We start from the raw sequence: 24,213 nt of genomic DNA, 5'->3' as shown, positions 1-24,213 counted from the left end.
TGCAAGGGAACACACAGGGGTTTAATAGTGCACACAATAATAGTGACAGTCCGCGAGACAGTGAACCGGGAAGACAGAACGGCATCCAAATCCGAGCAGGTCAAAACACAGTCCGAGAGTCCTCCTCTTCCTCCTCCCACTTCTGTGCAGTTCTTCCTCCTCTTCCCACTTCTGTGCAGTTCCTCCTCTTCCTCCTCCTCTCACTTCCTGTGCAGTTCCTCCTCGGGCCTGAAAGCAGAACCTGAGGCGGACGGCACCAGCCCAACACGGATCACTTCTCCTGTGAGAGAGGCACACAGGAGAGTCACTGCTGTCCTCTCTCCAGGAGCAGGACTGGACACGCTGACCGACTGACCCCTCCAGGAGCAGGACTGGACACGCTGACCGACTGACCCCTCCAGGACCAGGACTGGACACTGACTGACCCCTCCAGGAGCAGGACTGGACAGCCCTGCTGCAGACACACACTGACCCCTCCAGGACCAGGACTGGACACTGACTGACCCCTCCAGGAGCAGGACTGGACAGCCCTGCTGCAGACACACACTGACCCCTCCAGGAGCAGGACTGGACAGCCCTGCTGCAGACACAGGCAGGAGGCAGGAAGTGGAGCTGGACTGCGGCCCCTCAGGCAGGAAGCGGAGCTGGACTGCGGCCCCTCAGGCAGGAAGTGAGAGCGGGCTGGGGCAGGCTGGGAAGCCCGGGACTTTCCACCAGCCCGCAGGGTGATGGGATTGGGAACACAGCCAGGAGGGGGGGTCTGGGGGGGAACCTCCACTCTGCCAGAGACTGCCGACACCCCCAGCGGCCGGAGAGCTCGGGGGACTCCTCTCGGGACAGGCGGGGGCGTGCGTGGGGGGGGGGACAGCGGACGAGATCACAGACAGGGGGGCGAGACGCGATCGACTGCAGCTTTATTTGAGGGGGGACAGGCAGCGGGCCGGGGGGGGGACAGGCAGCGGGCCGGGGGGGGGACAGGCCAGAGACACCCAACAGAAGCGTCTCTCGGGCCGGGTCACGGTCACGACCCCCAGCCTGGCGCTCCGGGTGATGTCATCACCACGCGCCCAGGGCCGCGGGCCTCAGCCGCCCCTTCAGGACCGCCGCTATCCGGGCCGCGACCCGGCCGCCTGCGGAGACAGAGGCGGGTCAGGACCGGTCAGGACCGGCCGGGCCGCGGTCCGCAGTGAAGACCCACCTGTCTGCTTGCTGCTCCGGCCCCAGCGGGACGCGGCCCCGGCCAGCGACAGGACCAGGCCCAGCGACAGAGCCCACAGCGCCGTGGCGACCAGCCTCCAGTCCGGTGGGGCCGTCGGGGGCTCTGGGGGGACAGGGGGGTCAGCTCAGCCCACTGGACACACACACACCCCCTGGACAGGACACCAGCCCCTCACAGGACACACACACACACTCACACACCCTGGACAGGACACCAGCCCCTCACAGGACACACACACACACCCTGGACAGGACACCAGCCCCTCACTGGACACACACACACACCCTGGACAGGACACCAGCCCCTCACTGGACACACACACACACCCTGGACAGGACACCAGCCCCTCACTGGACACACACACACACCCTGGACAGGACACCAGCCCCTCACTGGACACACACACACACCCTGGACAGGACACCAGCCCCTCACAGGACACACACACACACACCCTGGACAGGACACACACACACACACACACTCACCCCAGGGGGGGTCAGCTCAGTGGACACACACACACACTCACCCCAGGGGGGTCAGCTCAGCTCAGTGGACACACACACACACACACACTCACCCCAGGGGGGGGTCAGCTCAGCTCAGTGGACACACACACACACACTCACCCCAGGGGGGGGTCAGCTCAGCTCAGTGGACACACACACACACTCACCCCAGGGGGGGGTCAGCTCAGCTCAGTGGACACACACACACACACTCACCCCAGGGGGGGTCAGCTCAGTGGACACACACACACACACTCACCCCAGGGGGGGTCAGCTCAGTGGACACACACACACACACTCACCCCAGGGGGGGTCAGCTCAGTGGACACACACACACACACTCACCCCAGGGGGGGTCAGCTCAGTGGACACACACACACACACTCACCCCAGGGGGGGTCAGCTCAGTGGACACACACACACACACTCACCCCAGGGGGGGTCAGCTCAGTGGACACACACACACACACTCACCCCAGGGGGGGTCAGCTCAGTGGACACACACACACACACTCACCCCAGGGGGGGTCAGCTCAGTGGACACACACACACACACACACTCACCCCAGGGGGGGTCAGCTCAGTGGACACACACACACACACACTCACCCCAGGGGGGGTCAGCTCAGTGGACACACACACACACACACTCACCCCAGGGGGGGTCAGCTCAGTGGACACACACACACACACACACCCCAGGGGGGGGTCAGCTCAGCTCAGTGGACACACACACACACACACACACACACACACCCCAGGGGGGGTCAGCTCAGCTCAGTGGACACACACACACTCACCCCAGGGGGGGTCAGCTCAGTGGACACACACACACACACACACTCACCCCAGGGGGGGTCAGCTCAGCTCAGTGGACACACACACACACACACTCACCCCAGGGGGGGTCAGCTCAGTGGACACACACACACACACTCACCCCAGGGGGGGTCAGCTCAGCTCAGTGGACACACACACACACACTCACCCCAGGGGGGGTCAGCTCAGCTCAGTGGACACACACACACACACTCACCCCAGGGGGGGTCAGCTCAGCTCAGTGGACACACACACACACACTCACCCCAGGGGGGGTCAGCTCAGTGGACACACACACACACACTCACCCCAGGGGGGGTCAGCTCAGTGGACACACACACACACCCCAGGGGGGGTCAGCTCAGCTCAGTGGACACACACACACACCCCAGGGGGGGTCAGCTCAGCTCAGTGGACACACACACACACCCCAGGGGGGGTCAGCTCAGCTCAGTGGACACACACACACACCCCAGGGGGGGTCAGCTCAGCTCAGTGGACACACACACACACCCCAGGGGGGGTCAGCTCAGCTCAGTGGACACACACACACACCCCAGGGGGGGTCAGCTCAGCTCAGTGGACACACACACACACACTCACCCCAGGGGGGGTCAGCTCAGTGGACACACACACACACACACACTCACCCCAGGGCACCACCAGCGGCTGGGCCAGGCTGCGGTGCTCCACGATGCAGGACAGCTGCTCCGCGGGCCTCGGGCCGGGCTCCAGGAAGGCGTGGGTCTGGTAGAGCCAGTCTCCGTCCGGCAGCAGCCCACTGGACCCCCCCGGCGCCGCCCCGCCGCCCCGCAGCCAGGTGACGGAGATGCGGGGGGGGTAGAAGCCCGTGGCGTGGCACACCAGCACCAGCGAGCCGTCCGCCCCGCCGCCCAGCGCCGTGATGCTCACCGCCGGCGCCACTGGGGGGGCAGAGCGTCACACTGTAGCCTGTTCCCCACCCCCACCCCCCTCTGTGTACAGAAGAGCCTCCTGTCCTGACTGGAGGAGCTCACCCAGCTGTGTCTGGAGAGAAGCCAGGGTATCGGCTTCAACCACAGGGCTGGGCAGCTTGTTCCCCACCCCCACCCCCCTCTGTGTACAGTAGAGCCTCCTGTACTGACTGGAGGAGCTCACCCAGCTGTGTCTGGAGAGAAGCCAGGGTATCGGCTTCAACCACATGGCTGGGCAGCCTGTTCCCCACCCCCACCCCCCTCTGTGTACAGCAGAGCCTCCTGTCCTGACTGGAGGAGCTCACCCAGCTGTGTCTGGAGAGAAGCCAGGGTATCGGCTTCAACCACAGGGCTGGGCAGCTTGTTCCCCACCCCCACCCCCCTCTGTGTACAGTAGAGCCCCCTGTCCTGGCTGCAGGTGCTCATCCAGCCTGTTCCCCACCCCCGCTCCTCTCTGTGTACAGTGTGGGCTCGTGCTCACCCGTCTTGTTCAGTATGGAGCTGTTGAACAGCCTGGCGTTGGGCACACAGTAGTGGTCCCGGTTGGCCAGCATGGTCGCCATGACGCCGGGATCCCTGTTGAACCTCTGGGCGTTCGCGATGCCGAAGCGGGTGTACCCCTCGAACCGCTGCACCCTGCTGTCGTAGCGGAGGTACTCCAGCCTGTTGAAGACCTGGCTGTGGATGTAGACCAGCCCGGTGAGGTTACTGGGGTCGAACTCGCAGATCTCCAGCGACTCGTAGGCGTATCCCTCTGGAGGAGAGACGAGCTCTTTAACATCAGGTCTCTGAGCACGAGGAGTGGGTCTTCTCACAGACCCCAGCCTGACAGGGAGAGAGAGAAGCTGGGGGTCAGAGCGCAGGGTCAGCCGTTGTGCAGCGCCCCTGGAGCAGCTGGGGTCAGGGGCCTCGCTCAGGGGCCCAACGCAGTAGGACAGACACGTATCCTGAGCCCCAGAGCCACAGCCTCAGAGACGAGCTTTCGCACAGAAACCCTCACGAAGGCAGTCCAAACCCAAACACCACCCAGAGCAGGGAACGCGACTGAAACACTCCGACAGTTACTCGTCTGCTACTGGAACACAGCCCCTGCAGTGCGTGTGCACTGGTCCCCAGCGATTCTCCCCTGATCACTCCCAGCACTGGGGTCAGCGGTGTGGTCTCCACTGCAGGACACTGCGGTCATGTGATGTGTTTATACCGCACAGAGAAGAGCTCCTGCCCCATCTGTGACTGTCTGTCTCTCTGCCCCCCCTCGCTGTAGAAGAGACCCCCGGGCTGACTTACCCACTCCAGGGCGGCCCCAGGGTCCCCCGACCAGCAGCTGGACCCAGAGAGAGACGAGGACAGGAGACATGCTGAGACCCGCAGGGTGAGCAGACTGCGGAGAGAGACGCAGGGGTAGTGGGTGGAGAGAGGCCAACAGGAAGAGACACAAAGTGTATTTGGAGAAAGAGGCTGTCGCTACCAGTCTGAAAGTAATTTGTGTGTGTGTGGGGAGAGAGACAGTGACTGTGCGTGTGTGTGTGTGGGGAGAGAGACGGTGATTCTGTGTGTGTGTGTTTGGGGAAAGAGGCTGTCGCTATAAAAGTAATTTTTGTGTGTGGAAAAACTGCGAGTGTGTGTGTGTGGAGAGAGAGACGGTGATTGTGTGTGTGTGTGGAGAAAGAGGCTGTCGCTATGAGAGTGAAAGTAAATTTTGTGTGTGGAAAAACTGTGTGTGGAGAGAGATGGCGATTGTGTGTGTGTGTGTGAAGAGATGGCGATTGTGTGTGTGTATTTGGGGAAAGAGGCTGTCGCTATGAGAGTGAAAGTAATTTGTGTGTGTGGAGAGAGAGACAGTGACTGTGTGCGTGTGTGGGGAGAGAGATGGTGACTCTGTGTGTGTGTGTGTTGCAGGGAGACAGAGCTGAGCCCTGCTCTCACAGTACAGACCAGGAAGAGCCGCTGCTGTTCTTTCACTCCGCTGTGCGGGTTCGAGACACTATCTCTCCTGCTCTGTGAGCTCCCAGCATGCCTCACAGGGGTGGCGGGTTCGAGACTCTCTCTCTCCTGCTCTGTGAGCTCCCAGCATGCCTCACAGGCGTGGCGGGTTCGAGACTCTCTCTCTCCTGCTCTGTGAGCTCCCAGCATGCCTCACAGGGGTCGCGGGTTCGAGACTCTCTCTCTCCTGCTCTGTGAGCTCCCAGCATGCCTCACAGGGGTGGCGGGTTCAAGACTCTCTCTCTCCTGCTCTGTGACCTCCCAGCATGCCTCACAGGGGTTGCGGGTTCGAGACGCTCTCTCTCCTGCTCTGTGAGCTCCCAGCATGCCTCACAGGGGTGGCGGGTTCAAGACTCTCTCTCTCCTGCTCTGTGAGCTCCCAGCATGCCTCACAGGGATCACGGGTTCGACACTCTCTCTCTCCTGCTCTGTGAGCTCCCAGCATGCCTCACAGGGGTGGCGGGTTTGAGACTCTCTCTCTCCTGTTCTGTGAGCTCCCAGCATGCCTCACAGGGGTCCCGGGTTCGAGACTCTCTCGCGCTCTCCTGCTCTGTGTGCTCCCAGCATGCCTCACATGCTTCGAGACTCTGTGCTCCTCACTCTCTCTGTGCTGTGAGGGGCAGTGAGAGCCCACAGGGGTCACAGGTTCGAGACTCTGTGCTCTTCACTCTCTCTGTGCTGTGAGGGGGCAGTGAGAGCCCCCAGGGGTCACAGGTTCGAGACTCTGTGCTGTTCACTCTCTCTGTGCTGTGAGGGGGCAGTGTGAGAGCCCACAGGGGTCACAGGTTCGAGACTCTGTGCTGTTCACTCTCTCTGTGCTGTGAGGGGGCAGTGAGAGCCCACAGGGGTCACAGGTTCGAGACTCTGTGCTGTTCACTCTCTCTGTGCTGTGAGGGGCAGTGAGAGCCCACAGGGGTGGCGGGTTTGAGACTCTGTGCTGTTCACTCTCTCTGTGCTGTGAGGGGGCAGTGAGAGCCCACAGGGGTCACAGGTTCGAGACTCTGTGCTGTTCACTCTCTCTGTGCTGTGAGGGGCAGTGAGAGCCCACAGGGGTGGCGGGTTCGAGACTCTGTGCTGTTCACTCTCTCTGTGCTGTGAGGGGGCAGTGAGAGCCCACAGGGGTCACAGGTTCGAGACTCTGTGCTGTTCACTCTCTGTGCTGTGAGAGCCCACAGGGGTCACAGGTTCGAGACTCTGTGCTCTTCACTCTCTCTGTGCTGCGAGGGGGCAGTGAGAGCCCACAGGGGTCACAGGTTCGAGACTCTGTGCTGTTCACTCTCTCTGTGCTGTGAGGGGGCAGTGAGAGCCCACAGGGGTCACAGGTTCGAGACTCTGTGCTGTTCACTCTCTCTGTGCTGTGAGGGGGCAGTGAGAGCCCACAGGGGTCACAGGTTCGAGACTCTGTGCTGTTCACTCTCTCTGTGCTGTGAGGGGGCAGTGAGAGCCCACAGGGGTCACAGGTTCGAGACTCTGTGCTGTTCACTCTCTCTGTGCTGTGAGGGGGCAGTGAGAGCCCACAGGGGTCACAGGTTCGAGACTCTGTGCTGTTCACTCTCTCTGTGCTGTGAGGGGGCAGTGAGAGCCCACAGGGGTCACAGGTTCGAGACTCTGTGCTGTTCACTCTCTCTGTGCTGTGAGGGGGCAGTGAGAGCCCACAGGGGTCACAGGTTCGAGACTCTGTGCTGTTCACTCTCTCTGTGCTGTGAGGGGGCAGGGCAGTGTGAGAGCCCACAGGGGTCACAGGTTCGAGACTCTGCTGCTGCGCGGCGAGTCTCAGAGCGGACGGCGTGTGCTGCTCTCACCTTCCACTGCAGGGGTGCGCGCCGGGCCGCGCAGAGGAGACCCCGACGCTTGGGGAGTCGGTCCCTTCACCGCCTCGAAAGGGTCCTGCCCCCCCGGGTCTCCGAACCGCGCCCCACACGACCGATCGGGTCCTTAACGAAGGGCTGGGCGGATGGACAGACAGCGGACGAGGGCCGCTGCCTCTAACCTGGGATCTTCCTCGACATCACTTCCTGACCACAGCCCGGCAGGGCCACAGGAAGTCCCGCCCACCTCCAGCTGTGCGGCTGCCCATTGGTCACTCACTCTGCTGGGGGGGGGTCCTGCCTTCCTCCCTCCTACAGCCAGGTGGGCGACTGACTTCTCTGTCTGGGGACTCTGCTCCTACAGCCGATACCCCCTACAGGGCCCCCAGGGACTGGGGTCGGGGGCCGCACTTTCGCTAAGGGACTTCCTGTCTCCTACGGCCTCACTTCCTGTCTCCTACGGCCTCACTTCCTGTCTCCTACGGCCTCACTTCCTGTCTCCTACGGCCTCACTTCCTGTCCTCTCTCCGCCCTCCGCCTGCTCTTCTCCCTGCGGACGACAAGCCTGTAGTAAACGCCCAGCCCACCCGAGCCGAGCCCCTGCCCGGAGTGCGAGAGAGAGAGAGTGACCCCAGGTGACCCCGAGTGACCCCCCCACACCACCACACACAGACCACCAGCTCTCAACACGCAGTTTAATGTGTTCAGGCGGCGCAGTGACACACAGGAGACGGGAAGGGCAGTGCTCTGGTGCTGCAGACACACACACCTAGACACCCCCACAACATGCTGCACAAACTCCAGCTTGACAAGGTGCGAGTGTGTGTGTGTGTATCTGTGTGCGTGAGTGTGCGTCTGTGATCTGTGTCTGTGTTTATCAGTGTGTGGCGTGCGTCAGTGCGTGTCTGGTGTATATCAGCGTGTGTACGTGTGTACCAGTGTGTATCTGTGCGTGTCTGAGTGTAGGCGTCTGGGGTGTGTATCAGTGTGTGTAGGAAGGAGAGTGTGTGTCTGTGCGTCTGTGATCTGTGTGTGGTGTGTATCAGTGTGTCTATGCGTAGGCGTGTGTAGGTTGTGTGTATCAGTGTGTAGGTGCGTACGCGTGTGTCTGTGGTGTGTATCAGTGTGTGTGTGGTGTGTATCAGTATCTACGTGTAGGCGTGTGTAGGTTGTGTATCAGTGTCTACGTGTAGGCGTGTGTAGGTTGTGTATCAGTGTGTGCTCAGCTGCTCACGCAGAAGAGGAGGCAGCCGGTCACGACTCCCAGCATCCCCAGCGCCATCGCCACCCCGCAGACCACCGTCAGGACAGCGCCGGGCCGGGCCTCAGGGGGCACCTCTGTAGAGACAGGAGACACACGGGGCGCAGGGTCACCCTCACCAGAGAGACAGAGGGGACAGGAGACACACGGGGCGCAGGGTCACCCTCACCAGAGAGACAGGAGACACACGGGGCGCAGGGTCACCCTCACCACAGAGACAGAGGGGACAGGAGACACACGGGGCGCAGGGTCACCCTCACCAGAGAGACAGGAGACACACGGGGCGCAGGGTCACCCTCACCACAGAGACAGAGGGGACAGGAGACACACGGGGCGCAGGGTCACCCTCACCAGAGAGACAGGAGACACACGGGGCGCAGGGTCACCCTCACCACAGAGACAGAGGGAACAGGAGACACACGGGGCGCAGGGTCACCCTCACCAGAGAGACAGGAGACACACGGGGCGCAGGGTCACCCTCACCACAGAGACAGAGGGGACAGGAGACACACGGGGCGCAGGGTCACCCTCACCACAGAGACACAGAGGGGACAGGAGACACACGGGGCGCAGGGTCACCCTCACCAGAGAGACAGAGGGGACAGGAGACACACGGGGCGCAGGGTCACCCTCACCACAGAGACAGAGGGGACAGGAGACACACGGGGCGCAGGGTCACCCTCACCACAGAGACAGAGGGGGTATCTATCTATCTGTGCTCCTGGGGCAGGAGGGCAGTACTCAGGCCAGGCCGCCCCCAGGGGCAGGAGGGCAGGAGGGCAGTACTCAGGCCAGGCCGCCCCCAGGGGCAGGAGGGCAGGAGGGCAGTACTCAGGCCAGGCCGCCCCCAGGGGCAGGAGGGCAGTACTCAGGCCAGGCCACCCCCAGGGGCAGGAGGGCAGTACTCACCCCAGGCCGCCCCCAGGGGCAGGAGGGCAGTACTCACCCCAGGCCGCCCCCAGGGGCAGGAGGGCAGTACTCACCCCAGGCCACCCCCAGGGGCAGGAGGGCAGGAGGGCAGTACTCACCCCAGGCCGCCCCCAGGGGCAGGAGGGCAGTACTCACCCCAGGCCACCCCCAGGGGCAGGAGGGCAGGAGGGCAGGACTCACCCCAGGCCACCCCCAGGGGCAGGAGGGCAGGAGGGCAGGACTCACCCCAGGCCACCCCCAGGGGCAGGAGGGCAGGAGGGCAGGACTCACCCCAGGCCACCCCCAGGGGCAGGAGGGCAAGAGGGCAGGACTCACCCCAGGCCACCCCCAGGGGCAGGAGGGCAGGAGGGCAGGAGGGCAGGACTCACCCCAGGCCACCACCAGGGGCAGGAGGGCAGGAGGGCAGTACTCAGGCCAGGCCACCCCCAGGGGCAGGAGGGCAGGAGGGCAGGACTCACCCCAGGCCACCCCCAGGGGCAGGAGGGCAGGAGGGCAGGACTCACCCCAGGCCACCCCCAGGGGCAGGAGGGCAAGAGGGCAGTACTCACCCCAGGCCACCCCCAGGGGCAGGAGGGCAGGAGGGCAGGACTCACCCCAGGCCACCACCAGGGGCAGGAGGGCAGTACTCAGGCCAGGCCACCCCCAGGGGCAGGAGGGCAGGAGGGCAGGACTCACCCCAGGCCACCCCCAGGGGCAGGAGGGCAGGAGGGCAGGACTCACCCCAGGCCACCCCCAGGGGCAGGAGGGCAGGAGGGCAGGACTCACCCCAGGCCACCCCCAGGGGCAGGAGGGCAGGACTCACCCCAGGCCACCACCAGGGGCAGGAGGGCAGTACTCAGGCCAGGCCACCCCCAGGGGCAGGAGGGCAGGAGGGCAGGACTCACCCCAGGCCACCCCCAGGGGCAGGAGGGCAGGAGGGCAGTACTCAGGCCAGGCCACCCCCAGGGGCAGGAGGGCAGGAGGGCAGGAGGGCAGGACTCACCCCAGGCCACCCCCAGGGGCAGGAGGGCAGGACTCACCCCAGGCCACCCCCAGGGGCAGGAGGGCAGGAGGGCAGGACTCACCCCAGGCCACCACCAGGGGCAGGAGGGCAGGAGGGCAGGACTCACCCCAGGCCACCACCAGGGGCAGGAGGGCAGGAGGGCAGGACTCACCCCAGGCCACCACCAGGGGCAGGAGGGCAGGAGGGCAGTACTCACCCCAGGCCACCCCCAGGGGCAGGAGGGCAGGAGGGCAGTACTCACCCCAGGCCATCCCCAGGGGCAGGAGGGCAGGAGGGCAGGAGGGCAGGAGGGCAGGAGGGCAGGACTCACCCCAGGCCACCCCCAGGGGCAGGAGGGCAGGAGGGCAGTACTCACCCCAGGCCATCCCCAGGGGCAGGAGGGCAGGAGGGCAGTACTCACCCCAGGCCACCCCCAGGGGCAGGAGGGCAGGAGGGCAGTACTCACCCCAGGCCACCCCCAGGGGCAGGAGGGCAGGAGGGCAGTACTCACCCCAGGCCACCCCCAGGGGCAGGAGGGCAGGAGGGCAGGACTCACCCCAGGCCACCCCCAGGGGCAGGAGGGCAGGAGGGCAGGAGGGCAGTACTCAGGCCAGGCCACCCCCAGGGGCAGGAGGGCAGGACTCACCCCAGGCCACCCCCAGGGGCAGGAGGGCAGGAGGGCAGGACTCACCCCAGGCCACCCCCAGGGGCAGGAGGGCAGGAGGGCAGGAGGGCAGTACTCAGGCCAGGCCACCCCCAGGGGCAGGAGGGCAGTACTCAGGCCAGGCCACCCCCAGGGGCAGGAGGGCAGGACTCACCCCAGGCCACCCCCAGGGGCAGGAGGGCAGGAGGGCAGGACTCACCCCAGGCCACCCCCAGGGGCAGGAGGGCAGGAGGGCAGTACTCAGGCCAGGCCACCCCCAGGGGCAGGAGGGCAGGAGGGCAGTACTCACCCCAGGCCGCCCCCAGGGGCAGGAGGGCAGGACTCACCCCAGGCCACCCCCAGGGGCAGGAGGGCAGGAGGGCAGGACTCACCCCAGGCCACCACCAGGGGCCGGCGCAGGGCGCGGTGCTGCAGGTGGCAGGTGTACACGTCGCCGGGCCGGGGGCTGAAGGGCAGCAGCGAGTAGCAGCTGTAGGTGGCGTCGCGGCGGACCAGCGACAGCGTCTGGGGGGTCGTCCCGGCGACCGGCTCGCCGTTCCGGGCCCAGGCCAGGCCCAGCGGGAAGGGGTAGTAGCGCTGGGCGGAGCAGATCAGCGTGTTGGGCTCCCCCGGCCGCACCACGCTCTTGGGGTACACCATGGCCACGGGGGGCTCTGCGGGGAGGAGAGGAAGGAATCGGGGGTCAGTCGCCATCGTGACCCCCGGCGGACCCACGCAGGGGAGAGAGCTGCTGCTCTCTGGGAACAGCTCGGAGCTTCCCAGCAGGACAGATGGGGGCCCCCCACCCCCTGCAGGCGGTGAACCCCAGATGTCCCTCTATAACAGTGACCCCAACAGCAGGGCTGGGCAGCTTGTTCCCCACCCCCACCCCCCTCTGTGTACAGTAGAGCCTCCTGTCCTGACTGGAGGAGCTCACCCAGCTGTGTCTGGAGAGAAGCCAGGGTATCGGCTTCAACCACAGGGCTGGGCAGCCTGTTCCCCACCCCCGCCCCCCTCTGTGTACAGAAGAGCCTCCTGTCCTGACTGGAGGAGCTCACCCAGCTGTGTCTGGAGAGAAGCCAGGGTATCGGCTTCAACCACAGGGCTGGGCAGCCTGTTCCCCACCCCCATCCCCCTCTGTGTACAGAAGAGCCTCCTGTCCTGACTGGAGGAGCTCACCCAGCTGTGTCTGGAGAGAAGCCAGGGTATCGGCTTCAACCACAGGGCTGGGCAGCTTGTTCCCCACCCCCACCCCTCTCTTTGTACAGTAGAGTCTCCTGTCCCAGGGTGAAAGGTGAAAGGTCAGGGTCACCCCCACCCTGTGTGTGCAGCGGACCCGGCCCCGCGGCCCCTCACCGGCGGTCTCTGGCGGGAAGCCCTCGGCGCGGGCGGCGGTGGCCAGGTTGTTCCTGCAGAGCTGCCTGCTGGCCAGCGCCTGGGCCACAGAGTCCGGCCCCAGGGCGAAGGGGTCAGCGAAGGGGGGCAGCGTGAGGACGGCCTGCCGCAGCTCCAGGTCCACGAAGAACATCTGGTCCCCGTCCAGCTGGCCCAGCGCCTGCGACTCCGTGTCGTTGGACAGGCAGGCGGTCAGGTCCACCGCCCGGTGCAGCACTGGACAGGGACGGGACACACACGGGGCACTGACTGGACACCGGTCACACACCAGGCACTGACTGGACACCGGTCACACACCAGGCACTGACTGGACACCGGTCACACACCAGGCACTGACTGGACACCGGTCACACACGGGTCACACACAGGGCACTGACTGGACACCGGTCACACACGAGTCACACACGGGGCACTGACTGGACACCGGTCACACACAGGGTCACTGACCGGACACAGGTCACACACAGGGTCACTGACCGGACACAGGTCACACACCGGGCACTGGACTGGACAGAGACAGGTCACACACACGGGTCACTGACGGGACACAGGTGAGTCTGTCTCTCTCCCTGTACACTGCTCTTCATCACTGAACTGGACACACCCAGGTCATTGACAGAGGACAGATCTACAGGAGTCTCGCCCTCTCTCTCCCTCACTGTAAACCCAGTGATCCGTCTCTCTCTCTCTCCCTCACTGTAAGCCCAGTGATCCGTCTCTCTCTCTCCCTCACTGTAAGCCCAGTGATCCGTCTCTCTCTCTCCCTCACTGTAAGCCCAGTGATCCGTCTCTCAATTCAATTCAATTCAAGGTGCTTTATTAGCATGACCGATGGGTACAATCAGTGTTGCCAAAGCAAATAAAAATAATAAAATTAACATAGAACAAAACAAAAAATAGAAGTAAAATAAAATCTACAGACATGTTACAGACATTTACAACAAAGACATATTATATAATATTGACATACTGTAGGCAGCTGGAGCATTATTGGGAGACGGACTCACTGTTCCTCAGGCTGTGACAGGAGATCACATACTGGGCTGCCAGATCAACTGAGTTCCCTCCTCCCTCTCCCAGTAGGATTGGGACCTGTTGTGGTTTTGGCAGGTGTGGGAACTCTGGGATTAGATTTCTGAATTTCGGGAAGAATGTTTCTCTAATCCCAGAGTATCTGTCACAGTGCAGTAGGAAGTGCACCTCTGTCTCTATTTCTCCCTGCTGGCAGTGGGAGCACAGCCTGTCCTCTCTGGGCAGCCAGGTCTGCCTGTGTCGCCCAGTTTCTATGGCCAGGTTGTGGTCACTGAGCCTGTACTTCGTCAGGGTCTGTTTCTGTTTGTTATTTTTTATTTTGGTCAAATATTCAGCTAGTGTGTATTGTCTGTTTAAGGTTCTGTAGCATTCCAGTTTATGTTGTGTTTGTGTGTGTGTGTCCCAGTGTGTGAGATATTGCTGTTTGATCTGTGCTGTGATGTGGTTGAGTCTGGGTTGTGGTGCTCTAGCAGTGCTGTCCTGAGGCTGGTTAGTGTTGGTGTGGCTCAGGTCGGTGAGCCTCAGGACCAGCTGGCTCAGGGGGCTCTGTTTTGGGCTCAGCTCTTGGCTCAGCAGGGCTTTGTGGTGGTAGGAATTTTGGTCGCTGTTTTTTAGGTGTAGCCAATACTTTAATATTCTTTTCTGTATGTTTATCAATAGTGGGTACTGGCCTAATTCGGCCCTGCACCCGTTGTTAGGAGTTTTTCTCTGCACACGGAGGATGATTCTACAGATCTCCATGTGCAGAGTTTCTGTGGGGTGTTTGTCCCATTGGGTGTAATCCTGGTCTGTGAGGGGACCCCAAACTTCACTGCCGTATAGGGCAATGGGTTGGATTACACTTTCAAATATTTGGAGCCAGATTCTTGTTGGTGGGTTGATGTTGAAGAGCCTCCTTCTTATTGCGTAGAAAGCCCTGAGTGCCTTCTCCCTCAGTGCCTTCACTGCCAGGTCAAAACTCCCGGAAGAGCTGATGGTGAGACCGAGATATGTGTAGCTGGATGTGTGCTCCAATGTGTTCTTGTTCAGTGTGAATTTGTACCTGTTTCCCTGAGGTCTGGCTTTCTTCTGGAAAACCATAACTCTGGTCTTGTCCAGATTGACTGTCAGTGCCCAGGTCTGACAGTACTGCTCCAGCAGTGCCAGGTTCTGCTGCAGCCCCTGTTCTGTGGGCGACAGCAGGACCAGGTCATCTGCGTAGAGCAGGAACTTGATTTCTGTGTCGTGTAGTGTAAGACCAGGAGCTGCAGACTGCTCCAACATTCCTGCTAATTCATTGATATAGATATTGAACAGTGTTGGGCTCAGGCTGCAGCCCTGTCTCACCCCGCGGCCTTGGGTGAAGAATTTAGTCCTTTTGTTTCCAATTTTCACTGCACATTTGCTCTCTGAATACATTGATTTAATGATGTCGTACACTTTGCCCCCTATGCCACTTTGGAGTAGTTTATAAAACAATCTCTCATGCCAAATCGAGTCAAATGCTTTTTTGAAATCGACAAAGCAGGCAAAAATTTTTCCTTTGTGTTTTTGGTGGACGTGTTTGTCTATCAGTGTGTGTAGGGTGTAAATGTGATCAGATGTGCGGTGATCTAGCAAGAAGCCAATCTGACTTTTACTCAGGACATTGTGTTCGGTAAGGAAGGCCAGTATTCGTGTATTTAGGATACTGCAGAATACCTTCCCCAGGTTACTGTTCACACAGATGCCCCGGTAGTTGTTGGGATCGAGTTTATCTCCACTCTTATAGATGGGCGTGATCAGTCCTTGGTTCTCTCTCTCTCTCCCTCACTGTAAGCCCAGTGATCCGTCTCTCTCTCTCCCTCACTGTAAGCCCAGTGATCCGTCTCTCTCTCTCCCTCACTGTAAACCCAGTGATCCGTCTCTCTCTCTCCCTCACTGTAAGCCCAGTGATCCGTCTCTCTCTCTCCCTCACTGTAAGCCCAGTGATCCGTCTCTCTCTCTCCCTCACTGTAAGCCCAGTGATCCGTCTCTCTCTCTCCCTCACTGTAAGCCCAGTGATCCGTCTCTCTCTCTCCCTCACTGTAAGCCCAGTGATCCGTCTCTCTCTCTCCCTCACTGTAAGCCCAGTGATCCGTCTCTCTCTCTCTCCCTCACTGTAAGCCCAGTGATCCGTCTCTCTCTCTCTCCCTCACTGTAAGCCCAGTGATCCGTCTCTCTCTCTCTCCCTCACTGTAAGCCCAGTGATCCGTCTCTCTCTCTCTCCCTCACTGTAAGCCCAGTGATCCGTCTCTCTCTCTCTCCCTCACTGTAAACCCAGTGATCCGTCTCTCTCTCTCTCCCTCACTGTAAACCCAGTGATCCGTCTCTCTCTCTCCCTCACTGTAAACCCAGTGATCCGTCTCTCTCTCTGCCTCACTGTAAGCCCAGTGATCCGTCTCTCTCTCTCTCCCTCACTGTAAGCCCAGTGATCCGTCTCTCTCTCTCTCCCTCACTGTAAACCCAGTGATCCGTCTCTCTCTCTCTCCCTCACTGTAAACCCAGTGATCCGTCTCTCTCTCTCCCTCACTGTAAACCCAGTGATCCGTCTCTCTCTCTCCCTCACTGTAAACCCAGTGACCCGTCTCTCTCTCTCCCTCACTGTAAACCCAGTGACCTCTCTCTCTCACACCAGACTGTTACGATCAGATACTTCACACAGCTGAGCCTCTTCTGTCAACAAAGAAGTTGCGATGAAGATCTCTGCCTCGTCTTCAATTCATGTCACACGTTATGACATTTCACAAAGTAAGGAAGTAAGTAAGGAAACTGCAGTTACCCACAATAACAAAAACACCGGAGGAGTGTGTGCATTTGAAGCCAGCCGCGCTCGTCTTACCCTGAGCCTGAACAGACAGGGACAGCGCTGCCAGGACCAGAGCTGGCCAGGCGCAGGTCTTCATGGTCAGGACAGTGGTCTCCAGGGGACAGCGGGTCAAGACGGGTCTCCTCTGGAGCTGCAGGGCTTCGACACCGAGCTGCACTCAGACACAGTCAAGGGAAACTCCTGTCCATCCCTGGACTCACCAGCCAATCACAGCTCTCCCCCTCCGAGTCACCGCCTCTCTGCCTCACCAGCCAATCACAGCTCTCCCCCTCCGAGTCACCGCCTCTCTGCCTCACCAGCCAATCACAGCACTCCCCCTCCGAGTCACCGCCTCTCTGCCTCACCAGCCAATCACGACACCCCTCTGGTTCTTAAATCACAACTCGTTTGTACAGATTTTATTTAATTCAGTTAAAAGCTAACACTTCACACAGAGAGGGGTGGGGGTGGGGAACAAGCTGCCGAGCCCTGTGGTTGAAGCCGATACCCTGGCTTCTCTCCAGACACAGCTGGGTGAGCTCCTCCAGTCAGGACAGGAGGCTCTGCTGTACACAGAGGGGGGTGGGGGTGGGGAACAAGCTGCCCAGCCCTGTGGTTGAAGCCTATACCCTGGCTTCTCTCCAGACACAGCTGGGTGAGCTCCTCCAGTCAGGACAGGAGGCTCTGCTGTACACAGAGGGGGGTGGGGGTGGGGAACAAGCTGGCTGAGCTGTTCCAGTCAGGACAGGAGGCTCTACTGTACACAGAGAGGGGTGGGGGTGGGGAACAGGCTGCCCAGCCCTGCTGTTGAAGCCAATACCCTGGCTTCTCTCCAGACACAGCTGGGTGAGCTCCTCCAGTCAGGACAGGAGGCTCTGCTGTACACAGAGGGGGGTGGGGGTGGGGAACAAGCTGGCTGAGCTGTTCCAGTCAGGACAGGAGGCTCTGCTGTACACAGAGAGGGGTGGGGGTGGGGAACAAGCTGCCCAGCCCTGCTGTTGAAGCCTAGTCTGAAGACTATGGACAGAGAGCTGCTGAACAGCACTGCAGTGTCAGACTCTGTGCCCTCTCCCTCACACCTGATGACTCGGCACCAGCACTGTGTGCTGATTCGCTGCTCGAAGTCTCCCTGCAGGGACTTTCCAGAGCCTGCTGCAGTGTGAGAGAGGGATCGGACCGGTAGAAACACCAGCGACACCATCGACACTCGTCAAAACCTTCCGCCTGGCAAAGGAGCTTCGAATACCTGAGTGTGTGATCTCCTGTACAGCGCAGTACAGCCCAGTGAGAGCAGGGTAAAAACACAGTACAGTACAGTCCAGTGAGAGCAGGGTAAAAACACAGTACAGCGCAGTACAGCCCAGTGAGAGCAGGGTAAAAACACAGTACAGCGCAGTACAGCTCAGTGAGAGCAGGGTAAAACCACAGTACAGCGCAGTACAGCTCAGTGAGAGCAGGGTAAAACCACAGTACAGCGCAGTACAGCTCAGTGAGAGCAGGGTAAAACCACAGTACAGCACAGTACAGCCCAGTGAGAGCAGGGTAAAAACACAGAACAGCGCAGTACAGCCCAGTAAGACCAGGGTGAAAACACAGTACAGTGCAGTACAGCCCAGTGAGATCAGGGTAAAAACACAGTACAGCGCAGTACAGCCCAGTGAGAGCAGGGTAAAAACACAGTACGGCGCAGTACAGCCCAGTGAGAGCAGGGTAAAAACACAGTACAGCGCAGTACAGCCCAGTGAGAGCAGGGTAAAACCACAGTACAGTGCAGTACAGCCCAGTGAGCCAGGGACCAGCCCAAGCTTGAGCAGAGTCTGACTAACCCTGACCCCGTTACCACAGTGTTGAGCTCCGGCCCTGGAGAGAGACACCTGACATCACGAGGGACTCTGTCCTACTGATCGGACCCCCGCTGACACCCCGACACCCCCACAGCCCTCTCCCTCTCCTGCTCCACGGCTCCCCCTGGTGGGGAGAGGAGGGAGGGGCAGGGGAAACGAGGAAGGGCCGTGGATCCCGCCTGTGAGCCTCCATCTCAGAGCTGCTGCTGGTGCTCTGTTCATGAGCTTCATCTCTCCAGCTGTCAGAGCATCAGCTGTGGGCGCAGCACACCCCTCTCAACCACTCATCTGCTGCTCATTCATAATAATAATAATAATAATAATAATAATAATAATAATAACCTCTTACACGTCTGCAGCTCTTCTCTGGACTCTCCCCTCGGAGCTCTGGACAGTAACGGGGATCCCCTCCTGCTCCACCAGTGTGTACCCCATCTGCATGAGGCTCCAGTCCTCTCACACACAGCAGCTCTCAGGGGGAGGAGAGCAGAGGGATGAGGCCAGTTCAGAGAGGGGGGTGATCAGGAGGCCATGATGGGTCAAGACCTGGGGATTGAATAATAAATTATAAAGCTTTATAAACAAACAGCACAGCAAGACAGAGACACCTGACCCCCCTGGACACTGTCTCTGCTGTGTCTGACTGCGCCTCTGACATGGACACCTGGGTGACTCCAGTCCTGCTGCTGCAGGCCCAGACAGAACCCCTGCCAATGGACCCTGGGGTGACACTCGGTCCAGGACTGACCTGCAACATCCTGTCCGTCCACACGACACTCCCCCTGCCTGCCAACACCCAGTCTGAACCCCACACCCAGCTCCTGTGTCCAGGGGACCCCTCTCCCTCTGCCTCAGTACCTGCAGCGAGCGCCCCCCTGTGGCCCAGCCAGGAATCACCAGTGGGTCTGCTCGGTGTGTCCACACTGGTCCTGTGGACAGAACCCTGTAGCAGCGCGACCAGTCCCCCTTCTTACTGGTGCTGGTCAGAGCCCAGTCCCTCTTCTTACTGGTGCTGGTCAGACTCCAGTCCCAGACCAGTCCCTCTTCTTACCGGTGCTGTTCAGACTCCAGTCCCTCTTCTTACTGGTGATTGTCAGACTCCAGTCCCAGTCCAGTCCCTCTTCTTACCGGTGCTGGTCAGAGTCCAGTCCCTCTTCTTACCGGTGCTGGTCAGACTCCAGTCCCAGACCAGTCCCTCTTCTTACCGGTGCTGGTCAGACTCCAGTCCCAGACCAGTCCCTCTTCTTACTGGTACTGGTCAGACTCCAGTCCCAGACCAGTCCCTCTTCTTACTGGTACTGGTCAGACTCCAGACCAGTCCCTCTTCTTACCGATGCTGGTCAGACTCCAGTCCCAGACCAGTCCCTCTTCTTACCGGTGCTGGTCAGACTCCAGTCCCAGACCAGTCCCTCTTCTTACTGGTACTGGTCAGACTCCAGACCAGTCCCTCTTCTTACCGATGCTGGTCAGACTCCAGTCCCAGACCAGTCCCTCTTCTTACCGGTGCTGGTCAGAGTCCACTCCAGTCCCAGACCAGTCCCTCTTCTTACCGGTGCTGATCAGACTCCAGTCCCTCTTCTTACTGGTGCTGGTCAGACTCCAGTCCCAGACCAGTCCCTCTTCTTACCGGTGCTGGTCAGACTCCAGTCCCAGACCAGTCCCTCTTCTTACCGGTGCTGGTCAGACTCCAGTCCCAGACCAGTCCCTCTTCTTACCGGTGCTGGTCAGACTCCAGTCCCAGACCAGTCCCTCTTCTTACCGGTGCTGGTCAGACTCCAGTCCCAGACCAGTCCCTCTTCTTACCGGTGCTGGTCAGACTCCAGTCCCAGACCAGTCCCTCTTCTTACCGGTGCTGGTCAGACTCCAGTCCCAGACCAGTCCCTCTTCTTACTGATGCTGGTCAGACTCCAGTCCAGTCCCAGACCAGTCCCTCTTCTTACTGGTGCTGTTCAGAGTCCAGTCCCTCTTCTTACTGGTGCTGTTCAGAGTCCAGTCCCTCTTCTTACTGGTGATTGTCAGACTCCAGTCCCAGTCCAGTCCCTCTTCTTACCGGTGCTGGTCAGAGTCCAGTCCCAGACCAGTCCCTCTTCTTACCGGTGCTGGTCAGACTCCAGTCCCAGACCAGTCCCTCTTCTTACCAGTGCTGGTCAGACTCCAGTCCCAGACCAGTCCCTCTTCTTACCGGTGCTGGTCAGACTCCAGTCCCAGACCAGTCCCTCTTCTTACTGGTACTGGTCAGACTCCAGACCAGTCCCTCTTCTTACCGATGCTGGTCAGACTCCAGTCCCAGACCAGTCCCTCTTCTTACCGGTGCTGGTCAGAGTCCACTCCAGTCCCAGACCAGTCCCTCTTCTTAACAGTGCTGGTCAGAGTCCAGTCCCAGACCAGTCCCTCTTCTTACCAGTGCTGGTCAGACTCCGGTCCCAGACCAGTCCCTCTTCTTACCAGTGCTGGTCAGACTCCAGTCCCTCTTCTTACCGGTGCTGGTCAGGGTCCAGTCCCAGACCAGTCCCTCTTCTTACTGGCTCTGGTCAGACTCCAGTCCCAGACCAGTCCCTCTTCTTACCGGCTCTGGTCAGACTCCAGTCCAGTCCCAGACCAGTCCCTCTTCTTACCGGTGCTGGTCAGAGTCCAGTCCCTCTTCTTACCGGTGCTGGTCAGAGTCTAGTCCAGTCCCAGACCAGTCCCTCTTCTTACTGGTGCTGGTCAGAGTCCAGTCCCTCTTCTTACTGGTGCTGGTCAGAGTCCAGTCACAGACCAGTCCTTCTTCTTACCAGTGCTGGTCAGACTCCAGTCACAGACCAGTCCTTCTTCTTACTGGTGCTGGTCAGACTCCAGTCCCCCTCCTTACTGGTGCTGGTCAGACTCCCGTCCCAGACCAGTCCCTCTTCTTACTGGTGCTGGTCAGAGTCCAGTCCCTCTTCTTACAGGTGCTGGTCAGACTCCAGTCCAGTCCCAGACCAGTCCCTCTTCTTACTGGTGCTGGTCAGACTCCAGTCGAGTCCCAGACCCCACTGCACAGCGAAGAGCAGGACCTGGACACTCAGGGTCCGACAGGAGCAGCGAGTCTCTTCAGTCTGGGAAAACAGACTCCGTCTGTGGTCCAGTGAGATTCTGGGAATCCACCCTCCTGCCCTGAACAAGCGCCCTACCGATCCCCTCCTGCTGGTCCAAGAGCCACAAGCCCACTAGATCTTAGTCTTTCTCTCCTGGCGATAACTGAGGCATCTCCTTGCCCTGTTCTTACAGTCCGACTGACAGACAGCAGGTTGACTGTCCCTTGTCCAACACTGAACAGCGGAGGCGAGACCTGGACACACACACACTCCCCTTCTGTGATCTCTGGGTGAATCCCCCCACAGAATGACTGGTGAAACTCCTGAACCCCTCTGATTCACGGCGGTTCAGTTCAGGCGGAGGTGAACTCAAGTGGACCCCGACAATTGAGAACCGAGGTCACCCCCCGGTTCATATGAACGATCTGACCTTTCGCCTCAGTAAACACTCCGATCCCGACTGACCGCAACGAGAGGAGACACTTCTCAAACACAGCGGACCGGGAGGCCTACCTGAGAACGCCCACACCAGCTCGGGGAGACCGTGCAGACTCCCCCCAGACAGACCCCTGCGGCCCCCAGACTCTCTCACGGGGGGACCCTGCGGCCCTGTGCTGACCGCAGCGCCAACTGCTCCTCACCGCCTCGGCGCCCCGAGACGAGACCTCCTCCCCCGGAGACCAGCCCCTCCACTCGACCCGTTTCTGGGGTCTGCTGGGGCTCGTGCTCCGATTGGGGGTCTCTACAGTGGCGGCTGTCCCCCCTCCCACCACCGGGGGGCAGCAGGAGCCCAGAGCAGAGGGGCCAGCGGGCCCAGAACGAAGACACGAGGGACTGGACTCTGCTGCTCTGTCAGTGCAGGACCCTGGGGAAAGACAAGAACTCTTCCCACGTGGTTGTTTATTTTATTTTCTAGTCAAGACGTGTCTACCGCTGGCTCACACCGATGGGTGTTTCTCCCCCCTGTGATGTATTAGATTTAAACTGCTGCTGTTGCTGTTCTGTGTTTGCTCATGCCTTTCATTTAAGATCGGATCTCTTTAGCGGCCCTGTACAGTTCCTTGCATGAGGAGTGGGTCTTCTCACAGGCCCCAGCCTGCTCGCCGGGAGACACAGACAGGGAGAGAGAAGCTGGGGGTCAGAGCGCAGGGTCAGCCATTGTACAGCGCCCCTGGAGCAGCTGGGGTGAAGGGCCTCCCTCAGGGGCCCAACGCAGTAGGATTCCTCTGCTGGCCGTGGGATTCGAACCGGCAACCCTTCAGCCACAGGCTCAGATCCTGAGCCCCAGAGCCACAGCTCCTGCAGCTGTGGACATGACAGTGAACTGACCTGTAACCCGACCCCCTCGGACCCCTGAGTAACTCGGGGCCACAGGGCTCCTGTCCTGGGTGCGAGTGTGGGTCTAGTGCTCTTTTTCTCACATTCTTATCAAGTTTCACGCTGCCCACTCATTATAAAAACTCAGGTAAAAAGAAAAAGTCCACAATCCAGAGTAATACGATCCCCCTACTACTGGAGACCAGAATCGGTACCCACAAGACTTTAGATAATAAACATGGGAAGAGAGTCTTACCCCCATCCAGGAGACGGTAATTAGTTAATTAGGGAGACCCGAGGACCTGCTCGTCTCTGCTCCAAACTGAACACTTTCCTCTCCCCACGCCGCCAGAAATGCTGGGTGTCCACAAAAGATTCCCCTCAGGGCGACAATAAAATCCCATCTCATCTAAAACCCGAAGACATTCGTGAGAAAAGACCGAGCAACACGTACCACCCCCCCCCGCCGCAGACACGACCTCTGACGGCACCGAGCCCAGCCCGCTTCTCCCCGGGCCCCTGACCAGCACTCCCGGGCCCAGGGCTGCAGGACACCGCGGGCGGACAGCGGGGCTCGGAGCCACACGGCCGGGGTCCCAGCTCACACACAAGCCCCCCGTCCGCCTCAGAGAAGGGCCTGACTCAGCCGGGCGGCCCCCTCGCTCACTGGAGGCGTTCAAACCGCTTCTCCGCCGAAACCCTCCGCCTCAGGACTGTGGACCAAGTGGGGCTTCACTGTCGGTTTCAGGACACCTGAGGCGCCCCCTGGTCTATCACCTGGTGACACGCGTGTCTTTGTGTGTATTTACCCCCGTTTGCGGTTTAAAAAACGATTAAAAACACTCGGGCGTCGTCGTTACCGAGTCCGACAAAATGGCGGCGGCGGCGTCGTCGAAGGAAGAGGAGGAGGAGGAGGAAACTCGCTCGTTGTGGATATGTCACAAAAACCACCTTTCTTTCTCCCCGACACGCACGGATACTGACTTACACGGCGGGGGAAAACCTGTTCCCGCCTGGTGGAGGAAGAGAAACCGCCACCTGTCGTCTTTTCCCCACAGGGCGGTGAAGACGGACGACCCGTCCGCCGCCTCTCCGCCCCTCGGCGCCCTCGTCCGCCTGACGACGGGTGACGTCACGGGCGAGGCCATTGCTGATAGGGCGGCGGCGGACGGGGGGGTTCAGGTGTGAGCGCTTCTGCCTGTGGCGTGTGAAGAGCGCGGCCGCCGGGCGGATCCCCCCCCCCCCCCTGTGGGTTTGGCGGGTTCGCAGTCCGGCGCGAGTTCCGCCGCATTCCCTGACCCAAGCGCTTTCACTTCCTGTTTCTGTGTTGACAGCGGCTGCGGGCGTGGTGTGTGTGGGGTCTGTGGGGTCTGTGGGCTCGGCGCTTGTCATCGGCTCCAAGAGAGATACTTTACAGCGTCGTTTCCAGCGACGCGGGCTCGGGGGATCAGTTTCTGCGTCCTGTCATCTCCCATCACACGGCTCTAGTCATCATAACTCCACAGATAACCCCATAGGAGTTCCTGGCACTTATATAGCGCCTTTCACATCCCAGTATTTCACCATAATAACAATATTAGTATATAATAATTCCTAGCACTTATATAGCGCCTTTCACATCCCAGTATTTCACCATTACAATATTGGTATATAATA

The 24,213-nt window shown here is 60.4% G+C and overlaps 1 protein-coding gene across 6 annotated transcripts; it reads right to left on the bottom strand.

The window, feature by feature from the left end:
• Positions 1 to 23,742, bottom strand: LOC138243406 (uncharacterized). Of its 6 annotated transcripts, XM_069198983.1 has the most exons (13): positions 23,546 to 23,635; positions 22,814 to 22,966; positions 21,754 to 22,105; positions 18,534 to 18,730; positions 16,374 to 16,512; positions 12,464 to 12,751; positions 11,500 to 11,781; positions 8,526 to 8,629; positions 4,788 to 4,881; positions 3,982 to 4,254; positions 3,198 to 3,470; positions 1,199 to 1,321; positions 1 to 1,130 (listed from the first exon to the last, which is right to left on the bottom strand). In XM_069198983.1, the coding sequence occupies exons 5-13, from the start codon at positions 16,435 to 16,437 to the stop codon at positions 1,057 to 1,059; spliced, it is 1,575 nt and encodes a 524-aa protein (XP_069055084.1). In that variant the 5' UTR covers positions 16,438 to 16,512; positions 18,534 to 18,730; positions 21,754 to 22,105; positions 22,814 to 22,966; positions 23,546 to 23,635; the 3' UTR covers positions 1 to 1,056. The 6 variants fall into 6 exon arrangements, with proteins under 6 accessions (XP_069055084.1, XP_069055085.1, XP_069055086.1 ...); XM_069198984.1 differs by lacking the exon at positions 22,814 to 22,966 and having other exon boundaries at positions 23,546 to 23,591; XM_069198985.1 differs by lacking the exons at positions 21,754 to 22,105; positions 22,814 to 22,966.
• Positions 23,743 to 24,213: the final 471 nt, after the last annotated feature.

This window comes from Lepisosteus oculatus, chromosome 14, assembly GCF_040954835.1.
Source record: "Lepisosteus oculatus isolate fLepOcu1 chromosome 14, fLepOcu1.hap2, whole genome shotgun sequence".
Classification (NCBI taxonomy): Eukaryota; Metazoa; Chordata; class Actinopteri; order Semionotiformes; family Lepisosteidae; genus Lepisosteus; species Lepisosteus oculatus.
The sequence above is the reverse complement of the archived record's forward strand: the minus strand, read 5'-3'. Positions and strand labels throughout refer to the sequence as shown.